The 13477-nt window shown below is 45.5% G+C and overlaps 1 protein-coding gene across 4 annotated transcripts in view; it reads right to left on the reverse strand.

The window, feature by feature from the left end:
* The window catches only part of CUNH7orf57 (chromosome unknown C7orf57 homolog), a 24946-nt gene that overhangs the window by 5278 nt on the left and 6191 nt on the right, over window positions 1-13477 (reverse strand). For 2 of the 4 annotated variants that reach the window (XM_017500837.2, XM_017500838.2), the window contains exons 4-8: window positions 12321-12429; window positions 9388-9544; window positions 6046-6143; window positions 3049-3260; window positions 1361-1372 (exon numbers count right to left, since the gene is read on the reverse strand). In XM_017500837.2, coding sequence (XP_017356326.1) covers window positions 1361-1372; window positions 3049-3260; window positions 6046-6143; window positions 9388-9544; window positions 12321-12429 — 588 coding nt within the window. Of the gene's footprint in view, window positions 1-230; window positions 345-1360; window positions 1373-3048; window positions 3261-6045; window positions 6144-9387; window positions 9545-12320; window positions 12430-12584; window positions 13222-13477 lie in introns of those variants that run through there. The other 2 variants (XR_005195809.1, XM_037728603.1) reach the window with 2 other exon arrangements.

The following is a 13477-nucleotide window of genomic DNA, read 5'->3' on the forward strand; positions in this document are numbered from 1 at the left end:
TAAAAAAAAAAAAAAACGCTCAACATCACTATCAACAGGGAAGTGCAAATGAAAACCACATGCAATATCTCGCACCTGTCAAAGTGGCTATTATCAAAAAGACAAAAAGTAAGTGTTGACAATAATGTGGAGAAAAGGGATCCCTTACATACTGAAGGTAAAATGTAAATTAGAATAGTCATTATGGCAAACATTATGGAGTTTCCTTAAAATGCTAAAAATCGAATTACCATATGATTTAGCAATCCCACCGCTGGGTATACGTCAGACGAAACGGAATAAGTATGTCAAAAAGCTATATCTGCACTCCCAAATTTTCTGCAGCACTATTCACAAAAGCCAAGCTATGGAATCAACCACACTGTTCATCAGCAGATGAATAAGGAAAGAAAATGTGGTAGGTACACGATGGAACACTATTCAGCCTTGAAAAAAGAAGTAAATTCTATCACTGGTGACAACATGAATGAACCTGAAGTACATTATTCTAAATAAAATAAGCCAGGTACAGAAAGACAAGTACTGTATAATTGTAGCTATATATGGAATCAAAAAAAGTTGAACTCATAGAAGTAGAATAGAATGTGTTACCAGGTGCTGCGGATGGGGCAGAAGTTAATGGCGTAAGAGGAGAGGTTGGTCAAAGGGTACCAAGTTTCCCTTAGACAGGAGAAATCGGTTTTAATGATCTATTTCACAGCAAGGTGAATACAGTTAATAATATATTGTATATTTCAAAACTGTTGAAAGAACGTATTTTAAATGTGATCACCACAAAAAAAAGCATAAGTATTTGAGGTAATGGATATTTTAGTTACCTTGATTTAATGATGCCATAATGTATGTGTGTGTGTGTATATATAGGTGTGTGTGTGTGTGTGTGTGTGTGTATGTGGATATATATATATATATATATATATATCTCAAAACATCGCATTGCATCCCATAGTTGTATACAATTATTTGTCAAAAATAAAATAGAAGGTAAACTAAAAAATAAATTGAAGCCTCCCGTGGCTTTTACATAATCTTTTCCAGTATGACTCTCACATGGCGAGTGATACAATGTGTGTCTATGAACTAAACTGTCTTTGCTTGTGTAACATGAATAAAAGAATAATAACCATGTTGTGATAATGTGAGTGGTCCTTTTTTTCCTCCCCCTAACTATGTTTCTGGAACACTGATTTTTTTTAAAGCATGTATGGCATAGGCTTTTATAGTCAGAATGCATGCAGTTTGGAGAAGGACGTTGCAGGCTCCCGAGCGGCTTCGGTCTCAGATTGCAGGACTATGTCCATCGATTTTTTTTGTGTAAGACTTTTTGTGTTTTGATGCAGATTACTTCATAAATACTCACTTTGAGAAGATTCTGTAATAAAGAACAAGTACATTTTTTATTCAGGTTAATGAAAAAGATCAAGTGTTAAAAGAAGTCATAATTTACATAAAGATTTAATAAAAACAGCAGTAAGTCATAAAACACTATTGACATTGTAAAGTTCAGTAGGGCACTTTTTAACAACACTGCATATGAACTTGTCACCATCTCATCCTCCAGTATAATGAAGGAGAGAGTTAGCCAGTAAGTGGCAGATCTTGCTCAGCAAATGCAGTAAGGAAGTGGGTGTGGAATGGCAAGCCATGACCTCACTTACAAATAACCCCACCAAACACTTCAACTGTCTGCAGAGGTACAACACACCGTCTTTCCTCCTAATCAAAGAACTCAATCCTCAATAGTAAAAACAAGTTTCCCAGAGGCAATTGGTCAATAATTAATAGAGCTGTGGATACTGAACATAATGCAAAATAGGCTTTAAAATGGATGTGTTGAAAAAATAAGGGGAATTCTTTCTGTAACCACTAAAAATAAAAATGAATGGCTGTGCACAGTGGCTCACACCTGTAATCTCAGTACATTGGGAAGGCAGAGGCAGGAGAACTGTTTGAGCCCAGGACTTTGAGACCAGCCGGGGCAACATAGTGAGGCCTTGTCTCTATGAAAAATAAAAAAAATAGCTGGGTGTGGTGATGCATGCCTTTATTCTCAGCTACTTGGAAGGCTGAGGTGGGAGGATCGCTTGAGCCCAGGAGGTCAAGGCTACCGTGAGCTGTGATTTTGCCACTTCGCTCCAGCCAGGACAACAGAGTAACACTCCGTCTCAAAAAATAAAATAAAATATTATAATAAAATAAAAACTAATACGGTACTTTGAACATCTAATTACAGAGAATGTGCTAAATTATTCAAAGCTTAAGACATGCCAATAATGGAGTAATTTTAAGTTTGAATTTTGACTTATTTTCAAAGAATGAAGGCTTCCTAAGAAGTGACCTCAGAAAGGACCAGCTGCTTATGCAAAAGTAGAAGCATTTTAGGGTCAAAATTTTTTGGATCTGGAAGCTTAGAAATTGATATTAGCTGGTATATTATTTGTTTGTTATATGAAATGGACTATCAAAATTTTGGACAAATAAAAGGAAATGTAAAGCCCCAAAAGTCATGACTTCTGCTGTTCATCTGAATAAAGAGGAAAGAGCAAAACAAGTATTACCCTCAGGCTTATCTGTAACCATAGTATTTCTTTTTTTCTTTTTCTTTTTTTTTTTTTTTTGAGACAGAGTCTTGTTCTGTCACCCAAGCTGGAATGCAATAGCGCAGTCTCTGCTCACTACAACCTCGGCCTCCCGGGTTCAAGCAATTCTCTTGCCTCAGCCTCCCAAGGACCTGGGATTACATGTACCCATCACCAGACCCGGCTAATTTTTGTATTTTCAGTAGAGACAGGGTTTCACCATGTTGGCCAAGCTGGTCTCGAACTCCTGATCTCGTGGTCAGCCTGTCACGAACTCCCAGAGTGCTGAGAGTTTCAGGCGTGAGCCACCGCGCCGGGTCCTGCAACCTTAGTATTTCTGTGGGCTTTTTCACGTGGTTTTTGGGTTACTCATTTCTCCTTACGAGATGCATCATGTGATAAGAATGTCAGCTGCTGTATCACAAAGAACCAAGCCTCCGGTAAATGCAGATGGCCACCTGCACCTCACCTGGGGCATCCTCAGGGCCTTCTGCATCCTGGAGCCTTGCTGCATCCTGGGGACCTTCCAGGTCTCGTGAGGACTGAGATGATGATGACGCCCCGGATGTCTTCGGGGTCCTCTGGTCTGAGTCAGTTCGCTGCTGCTGCAGCCACTCATTCTTATAACCATTGCTAATGAGTTTGGAAAAATTGGTTGGTGAACTCTTTTTTTGACCAGGCCTTAAAAAGAGAAAAAGTCATGTGAAACTTAAGTACAAGGGTAATGATAAAGCAGAAGCAGTATTCAGTGAACACGCTGACTAGGAGTTACTGTCCATTCAAACCTCATGAAGAGCTCTCTTTCTATCTCTCCCCGTCCATGTCTCCCTCTGTCTCTCCGCCCCTTTGTCTCTCCCTCTGCCTCTTTGTCTGTCTCGCTGTCTCCATTTTTAAGCATAAGAAGGTGCATGTCAAAGCATCCCTTGTACAGGCATGAGAGCATTTTTAGTTCCATTTCCAAAATCTTTCTTTGTGATAGTCAATTAAGATTTAGTAATAGTGGCCGGGCGTGGTGGCTCATGCCTGTAATCCCAGCACTTTGGGAGGCTGAGGGGGGCAGATCACGAGGTCAAGAGATCGAGACCAACCTGGCCAACATGGTGAAACTCCATCTCTACTAAAAATACAAAAAAATTAGCCGGGTGGGGTGGCACGCGCCTGTGGTCCCAGCTACTTGGGAGGCTGAGGCGGAAGAATCGCTTGAACCCAGGAGGTGGAGGTTCCAGTGAGCCGGGATTGCACCACTGCACTGCAGCCTGGTGACAAAGCGAGATTCAGTCTCAAAAAAAAAAAAAAAAAAAAAAGTTAGTAATAATTCTAGGCCAGGCACAGCAGCTCACGTCTGTAATCCCAGCACATTGGGAGGCCGAGGCGGGTGGATCACGAAGTCAGGAGTTCGAGACCACCAGCCTGACCAACACGGTGAAACCCCCATCTCTACTAAAAATACAGAAATTAGCCAGATGTGGTGGCACACGCCTGTAATTCCAGCTACTCAGGACACTGAGGCAGGAGAATCGCTTGAACTTGGGAGGTAGAGGATGCAGTGAGCCAAGATTGCAGCCCGGGCGACAGAGCAAGGCTCTGTCTCAAAAAAAAAAAAATAGTAGTAATTCGAGTATTTCACAGGAATGCCTCTTAAGAAAACACCACCCTCTTCCCTGGTAGTAATGGATTGCTTAGAACTACCTTTAAAAAAATAAAAATAAAAACACCACTGGGGCAGTGGGTCACGCCTGTAATCCCAGCACTTTGGGAGGTCGAGGTGGGTGGATCACAAGGTCAAGAGATGGAGACCATCCTGGCCAGCATGGTGAAACCCTGTCTCAACTAAAAATACAAAAATCAGCTGAGCATGGTGGCGTGCGCCTGTCGTCCCAGCTGCTAGGGAGCCTGAGGCAGGAGAATCGCTTGAACCCAGGAGAAAGAGGTTGCAACGAGCCGAGATCGAGCTACTGCATTCCAGGCTGGGTGACAGAGCAAGACTTTGTCTCAAAAAAAAAAAAAAAAGTGGGGGGCTGGGCACAGTAGCTCACAACTGTAATCCCAGCACTTTGGGAAGTCCAGGTGTGTGGATCACTTGAGGCCAGGAATTCGAGACCAGTCTGGCCAACATGATGAAACCCCAACTCTACTAAAAGTACAAAACTCTCCAGCTGTGGTGGTGAGCACCTATACTCCCACTACTCGGGGGGCTGAGGCAGGAGAATCACTTGAACCCAGGAAGTGGAGGCTATAGTGAGCTGAGATGTCACCGCTGCACTCCAAACAGCTTTGTCTCCAGTCATTTCCTGACGTTAGCTTAGCCTTTCACCATCTACTGCATCTTCACAGATCTTATCCTGACCCACACCGAAGAGTGACACCGTCTACTGCATCTTCACAGATCTTATCCTGACCCACAGCGAAGAGTGACAGGGCAGTCTGACACAGTAGAGGCAGTGTGAGCTTTCAGCTCAAGCAGTTGCAACACACCACCTGTTCTCTCTGAGCCTCCATCTCAGCACTGTGAGAGACACGGGCAGGAGGATCGTTTGAGCCCAGGAGTTTGATACCAGCCTGAGCAACGTAGTGAGACCCTGTCTCTACAAAAAATAAAAAATTAGCTGGCTGTGGTGGTGCATGCATATAGCCCCAGCTACTTGAGAGGCTGAGGTGGGAGGATTTCTTGAACCCAGGAGGGGTTCAATCACTTTGTTATCATGGCTACTCCTAATGTTTCATTTTCTCTCCCTTGTGCATCTATAAAGACATGTCAATGTATACACATATACTTACATATCTATAAACACAGAATACATATGTATTTCCTTCTCTATCAGCCTGAGTTTGGTGCTCTCATGACATTTGTCACAATACAATGTATCTGATTGTTTCTCCCCCACTGGACAAGAAGCCGTTGGAAGAATTAGTCAGGTAATTAATAACATTTATCCTAGCATTAAACTTGGATTCTGGGAGAGTAAGAAGACACCTAAGGCCTCAGGGGTTTCACTCTCCAGCTGGAGGATCAGCAAATGTCAACGTGCCTGCTGTATCTTCCAACTGGAAACAGAGCTAGCGAGCTTACAAGGCATGGACGCCTGAGTTCAGGCCTTAGACACAGAAATGTCAGGACCTGATCGCCCCTACGTGCAGGACAAGCAGCCCCCTCGAACTGTGGTGAGGGTGATACTGCGGCAGGGGCTTCAGGCAGGGCACAGCCTGATGGAGAAGCAGGGCCTTCACACTGCCAACCTGCAGCAAGCATGACCTGGAAGGGAAGATGTGCTCAACAGGGGTAAAATGACATTAGAAAGGAACAGAAACTACAGCGAGGAGGTGGCGGGCTCAGCCAAGCCAGCCTGTGGGCAGGGCTTCGGGAAGCTGTGTAGATGCTGCCACTGGCGCAGCCATCACTGGATGAAAGACGGAAAGCCAAACCCAAACCCAGAGCAGACAGTGGGGGCGTAGCTTGAGCACTTACATGGGGGGAAAGGAGAGTCTACTTCCTGTGGGGTCCTTAGGGCCAAGTGGGGTGCCTGCTTTGCTCAGATACTTTGAGTTAATGGCTGGTAGCCTCAGCTGTGTGGGGAAACACACAAAACCCTGAGTTAGTGGAAAGCATTCAATAGCTAGAGAAGAAAACTCACCAGCGGTAGCAAAGGTACAAAGCTCATAGGGCTGGACTTTCAATGTGGTCATTGTAAATGGTCATAATAAAATATAAATTAGGAATAATCTCATTCAACAAAATAGTTATGTAAAAGGGACGGTCAGTAACTTAAAAGCAGATGCTATATTCGAGTAAAGATACCATCTGCTTAGTAGGAAAAACAACGAACAACTAAGATCCTGGTCCTGAAGGAACTTCCCACACCCGGATGAAAACATATGTGTACAAAAGCACCTGTATGCTTTTATAATAATCACCCAGAACTGGAAAAAACCCAGATGTCCACCAACAAATGAATGGATAAACAAATTGCATCATGATCAGCCAATGAAACTCAGCAATAGAAATGAATGAACTACTGATATCAGAACAGCACGGCCATGTGTATGTAATGTAAACACATAATGTAAATGTATTACAACACATGGCAGAAGCCAAGCAGGAAAGACTCCACGCCGTATGTTTCCATTGATTTCCCATTCTGGAAAAGGAACTATAAGAGTTAAAGAAAGAGGAAAGAAATATGAAACGTGGCTTGGCAGTCAAAGACGGTTTTTCTTTAGTTAAAACCTGAAAGGTATTCTTAGCTGATTGCGGTCAGGAGCATTTCTCTCTTACAAAGAGTATATATCGGTTTTAGGGTGAGGGGGCTTATCAGAAGCTTGGAAAGTTTACATGTGTGGAGAAGTTCATGGTGGGGTTGGAATCTCTCTGGGAGAAGGGGAGGTTATTTTGGGGCAGATATCTTTCAGCCTGGAGAGGGTTATCTCAGGGCTGGCATCTTCCCTGCTGGAGGGGGCTTATTTAGGGTCGTGTCTCTGGTCAGGGGGGAGTTTGGAATGTTTCTGGTTGGAGATGTGGTCTGTGGTTCACGGTCAGGTTGACTGTAGCCCTTAGGTGGATGCCCCTTGGATTTAGACAATTTTTATTAAGGTGAACTTTTAGAACGAGAGACTTGTCCAAGATGGCGATGCTTTTGCTCTGTCAGGAAGAACTATAAGACTGAAAACAGATCAGGGCTTGCAAGAGGCTGGTGAGGGGCTGACTGCAAAGAGGCGTATAAATCCTGGGGGTGAAAGAACTGCTATGTTCCTTGACAGCTGTGGTGGTACATAAGGGACATGTTAGTCAAAACCTGGAGAGCCGTTCTCTATCAAAGGTGGGTTTCCCTCTTTGTAAATTGTATCTTTTTGAAAGAAATAGAAACATAGAAATAAATGCTATGGGAAAACTGGAAAAGACAAAAGCAAGCAAACAAAATCCATGGAGGTATTGCTAACAATTACAAGAAGAAAAGAGGCTATTCAAAAAGAGGAAACAAGGTCCCCCGATCACCCTGTAGGTGAGCGAGGCCCCCATGAATGCGGGTAACCAACAGCCAACACATGTGCCCTAAGTCTTGTCAAGTGTCCACCATGTGCCCCGTGTGGGGCCAGGGCACAGCTGAAGAAGCACGTTGTCCGCTGGTCCACTCCCAGGATGTGATCACCATTCATAGGTGAGCTTCCTACCAAAGTAGTGATGGTGTATCTTACTGGGACAATCAGAGCCCATCCCGATGTGGTGCTTATCCCCTGCACCTTACCCAACACCATGTCCCTCTAGCTGTTAAATATTCAGCGTGTGTGTCTTTAACCACCACGCCTTGTCACCTTATCTCCTTCCCCACAGTGGGGGGCTGGCTTTAGGAACTTTGTGCAGCTCCTAGCACAGCTTCTGTAAATGGGTACTAACTTAAAAACCCCTTGATTTGGGAGTGGCACAGTATTTAGCATTTTAAGATTTCTCTAGATATGAGCTGTAACCATGGTTAATATCCAGAGGTTCATTTCTCACTAGAGGTTGTAGCTCAGGGTAATTGCCACCTGCACATCACTAAGAAATGGCTCTGAATCTTAACAGGGTCCATTTCAACCAAGTGTGGTGGCATGCACACCCAGCCACTCAGGATGCTGTGGCAGGAGGAGCCCTTGAGCCCAGGAGTTTGGGGGTGTAATGAGCTATGATAATGCTGCACCCCAGCCTGTGTGACACAGCAAGAATTTCTAACTAAAAAAAAAAAAAAAAAAAAATGAAAAACAACATAAAAGGTCCAGTGCCTTTGTATGGATCATGGAAACAACCCAAAGTCTGAATCACAGCTGGACATAGAGGAGATCTTGAAGAAAAATCATGTGGCCCATTGCAGCCAGTTGCCATTTCACTCAGTGTTCAGCTACTCAAGTCCCCAAAATAAACTGAGGGGTTCCCTTCAAACCAAGACACTGAGGCAACAGTCTAGGAATCTGGCATAGATAGTTCACAACAACAACTTCCGCCTATGCTGAGACACATCCAGACTCTTCACTGTTCAAAATGTGACCCATCAGGTGACAATGGTGTTCACTCTTATTCTCAGTATCAAACACTGTTGTTATTTGTAATGTGAATTTCACGGTTTCACTCGCAAAACCCAATGTCACAAGAACTGAGACTAATCTGAGACCTGGTGCTGATGTCCTGGGCAACACAGAGCCCTCGGGCAGGGCTGGAGGCCTGGCTCTTATTCCTTCCAGCACTAAGGAAAGGGGATGGAAGGGCCTCCAATTAAGACTTCCCAGCAGTAGAGCTGCCAGTTCAAGATTGCTTGCCACTTTCTCCATTGCCCTCTTAAAATACACGTCCTCTGAGAAGGCTTCACTGTACGGCCAGTCACTTTGTGGTCAAATACACCACCAGGAGTTTGTACAGAAGAAGAGAGCTCATCTTCTCTTCCTTTATTATCAACAAAGAGTATTTCAGAAAACTTTTGACTTAATACATAAATAAATGAAAATATTCAGAAATGGGATGACTAAATATAAAATTCCTTTTCTATGTTTGCCAGATAAGCAGTGCTATGCCAGTTTCCCTCTAGATAAGCATTAACGATCTATAAATCATTCAGCGAAAAGGAATCTTACCTCTTAAAGTCATTATTCATAAAAAGAAAAAGAAAGACATAGTATGGTGGCCGCTTGCCTTTTAGTAGATCCAAACTTAAAATACAGAGCACATGGCCGATGCCACGGGCCACTTAAGACGCCACTGGCAGCTAACATCACAGCACTTAATTACTCGGGGCCACAGAAGTAAAGCGGATGCGGATGTCGTCTATTTATGGGCTCCCGTCACCTTTTTTTTCTCCTTTTCAAGTTCCTCAGCCTCTCTTTGCCAAAATGTTTTCATGTCGAAGTCGAAGGGCCCTCTTCTGGATGCATAGCTACCGTTGGCCTGATCGGGGTTAAATTCTTCATGAACCATGTAATCCGGCATGGAGATGACTGGGACTCTGTAGGGACAGACAGCAGTTACAGCCTGGTGCTCAGAGCCACTCCTGCTCCCTCCCTTCCTTCCTCCCTCCCTTCCTTCCACCTCCCATCACTGGCTCTCCCGCACCCTCTCTCCTTCTGTCTCCCTCCCTCTCTCACTGCCCCCCTCCTTTCCTTTCTCCTCTCTCTTTCCCTCTGTCTCCCTCTCTTGCTCTCTTTCTTTTTCTCTTTCCCTCTTCTTCTTCTTTTCCTCTCTTTTTCTTTCTCTCCCTCCCTTATTCTTTTCTCTTCCATCTCTTTGACATAAGCACCACCCATCCTCTTTGAAAACACAGATGGGCCCTCCCTCCTGTGCCTGCTAAACAGGATCAGGAGGCCCACTCCGAAATCACAAGGTCTCAACATTAGTAAAACAAGATATACTAAAATATGAATTTATAAAACATACCTTATGAAATAATTCTTTCTTGTAGAATAGCATCTACTAGTTTGACTTCTTAAAACAGCTGTATACTCCTAAACATTTACCATTTAACATGATCATTTAAAATAATAAAAACAGTCTCTGTTTCCTGTTGGATGATCATGTTTAATGACTACCAACCAGTCTTCCCATACACACAGCGTGTACAGGAGGGGCACCCAGCGGCACTGGAATGCTTTACCCTTTAGATCTCTGAAGGTGCCATCTGTACACATAACCAGGTTTGAACAAGGAAGAACACTGGATTCAAACTTCACACGGCAGCACACAAGCCCTCACACAGTGTCTGAGGGGCTGCAGGGGTGCCCCCATGTCCTGCTCCCCTTTTGCACTTGTTCAGGGCTCCAGGAGGCTGGAAGAGGCCCAGCTACAGACTGGGCGTCAGGGGCAGGGCTGAGGAGTGGGGTCCTGGGCACCACTGCAGTAAGGCACCTGAAGGAGGCAGCTGGGAGCCTCTGAGAGAGCAAGGGAGGAGACCAGGGAGCAGCAGTCAGAGGCTGGGCATGCAGGCTTGGGAGGTGGTCGCAGATACCCAGTAAGAGAAGCCGGGAGCGTGGCTGATCTGCTCAGGGAGCACAGGTGTGAGGAACAGTGCCTCTCCCTGGCCCTCCCACTTTTGATATGGCCTGAGGGCAGGAAAAAGCCTGCAGAGACAGATGAGCATTGAAAACAACAAAGGAGGGACAATTAAAAAAAAAAAAAAAAAAGCAGTGTTAAGTTGTAGCTCCTAGGTTCCCAAATTTTCAGTGAAGGAAGGATTTTTCCTGCAATTCCCACTGTTCACATCCTTTGTCTGTCCTGGGACCTGGAGCAGGTGGTCTGCATTCCAGAGGAGGACAAAGTCCCAGGAGGAGGGAACACACTGAAGGCCCCAGAAATAGATCATCACTAGGAGGCTTGGATAATTGGTAAGGACATATGGGATGGGAGGCAACAGCAAAGGAACAGTGGTACAAGCAGACTGGAAGAAAAAAGCAGAAAGAAGGGAAGAAAAAGTCCATGTGGCAGTGTGGGTATGGGAGGAAGGGGCATGCCTGAGATAAGGCTCTCCAGGAGCACCCCAGAGACATGAGGTATCCCTACCACCCCCAGAATTGACTGTCGATTCAGGACACCCAGATAGGGCAGGAGCCGTCGTCGGCTGCAAGAAGATGCACAGCTGCTTAGAGTCCCGGCCCACTGGGCATCCCTCAGTCAGAGCTCAGGGTCAAGAGCACTTAGGAAACCCATCCCTGCACATCTGCCTGGGATACTCGGGTCCTACCCTCACCTCAGGCTGCCTGACCTGCTCTGTTCCTGCAAGCACAGGCAGCATTGCAGGAGTGTCCCCAGTCTCCTGCTTCCCCTTCTAAGCCTGTCTCTTCTTGCTCAGCTCATCCACTTTGATGTAACCTGTTAGCACAGAGTATCCTTTTTTTTTTTTTTTTGAGATGGAGTCTTGCTCTGTTGCTTAGGCCAGATCTTGGCTCATTGCAACCTCCACCTCCCAGGTTTAAGCAATTCTCCGGTTTCAGCATCCCAAGTAGCTGGGACTATAGGTGCACACCACCATACCAAGCTAAGTTTGTATTTTTAATAAAGACAGGGTTTCACCATATTGGTCAGGCTGGTCTTGAACTCTTGACCTCAGGTGATCCACTTGCCTCAGCCTCCCAAAGTGCTGGGATTATAGGCATGAGCCACCACACACATTCATTTTAAACAACAGGGAAACCAGAATCCTGAAGACAAAAGATGCATTGTGACCATGGCAGAACATTCAAATAACACTGGATGACAGCCTGGATATATCTACGGTGGTCCTATTTTCAAGCCAAAAAAATGGGGAAATGACCCGAAATGATTTTTTTATTTTACTTCTCAATCCAAGAGAGGCGGTTTTGGAGATAAAGTTTACATAGCCACAAATAGGAATTTCTAAGACATTTCAAATATTATGGGAACATTCACTCCCCATAACTCAGTAATGAGCATAGAAACTTAGGATTTCATGTATTTCTAGCTTGTTAGGCACTGCCTTTTGTCTTTAACAAGAACCCTTTGGGATGGATTATTTCTATGATAAGCGGACATGGTCAGTCCTGCAGTGCCATTTACTGAGAAGGAGCCCAAAGACACAAGGCTCTAGGGCAGCACAAGATGTCACAGGTTTTCAGAACTCAGGTTTTATGACCACCTAGGCTACATCCCCCATAGAGCAGGCTTTTGTAAAAGAGGGCCTGAAGCTGTCACACCACATGCTTGCTATCAGGATTGGGCTATTTTCTTTCCTGTAAAGCTAAACAAAAACATGAGTACTTTAAGATACTTACTCTCGCTGGCTGGCTGTCGGTGGCTTGCTGTGGTGGATATACCAGTCTGGCAGGGAGTAGGTCACCGGGGAGCCTTTCCTGGTCCCAGGGGCAAAGTGCTTCAACAAATCTCAAAGAGAAAATGACATGGCTGTGAGACACTCCACCGCCCCTACACAGACACACAGCATTGCCAGTGATGGGCTCAATTTACAAGGGGAACTGTGGGTCTCCCTGGGGTTGCCTCTGGGATCCAGGGGCTAACAGAGCATCCCTGATCCTCACTTGTCTCTGCACAGGCTGACGGGTGGATGTCCTGCTTTGTGCTCAGGCAGGGGCATCCTGTATGCCTCCCCCCATCTCACTCTTTGCGGATCTGGACAAAGACCAGTTCCTGGAGAGGGCCCATCCCTCCGCAGCTCAGGTCTCCGGGGGCTGCACATGCTGGCTCCGTCATCCTCAGCTACCCCCACACCATTCTCCAAGCATAGGACAGCCTGACTGTCCTTTGCCACTGTGGAACTGTCCCTAACCCCACCCCTACCATTTCCAGGAGGAGCCATCCCCTCCAGGTTTCCAGATGGGAAGTAGGATACAAGGCCCTGATAGGCACCTGGGAGATTTCACAGTCACCTTGGAGCCAACCCCGAGAAGCACAGAGAACACAGGTTCTTCTAAGAGGCCCAGGCCAGCTCCCGACTCACCCACTTACTTTCTAGCTCCCCACACTTCCCTCCCCTGGTGTCAAAAGGCAGGGAGTTGGAAGAACTGATTTTCCTGATAATAAGGACAGCAAAATGATAACAGTGCCCGTGGCAGCAGCAGGCAACTTTGGTTGACCTATTACCATCAGTAAGGCATTTTTTTTTTGAGACGGCATTCCACTCTTGTTGCCAAGGCTGGAGTGCAATGGTATGATCTCTGCTCACTGCAACCTCCACCTCTCTGAAACCTCTGCCTCCTAGGTTGAAGTGATTATCCTGCCTCAGCCTCCCAAGTAGCTGGGATTACAGGTGCACACCACCACAATCAGCTAATTTTTTATTTTTGGTAGAGACGGAGTTTCTCCATGGTGGTCAGGCTGGTCGCAGACTCCTGACCTCGGGTGATCCACCTGCCTCAGCCTCCCGAAGTGCTGGGATTACAGGCCTGAGCCACCACACCCAGCCTTTTTGTTG

The sequence above is a fragment of the Cebus imitator genome, unplaced genomic scaffold (assembly GCF_001604975.1).
Source record: "Cebus imitator isolate Cc_AM_T3 unplaced genomic scaffold, Cebus_imitator-1.0 Scaffold272, whole genome shotgun sequence".
In the NCBI taxonomy this organism is placed as follows: Eukaryota; Metazoa; Chordata; class Mammalia; order Primates; family Cebidae; genus Cebus; species Cebus imitator.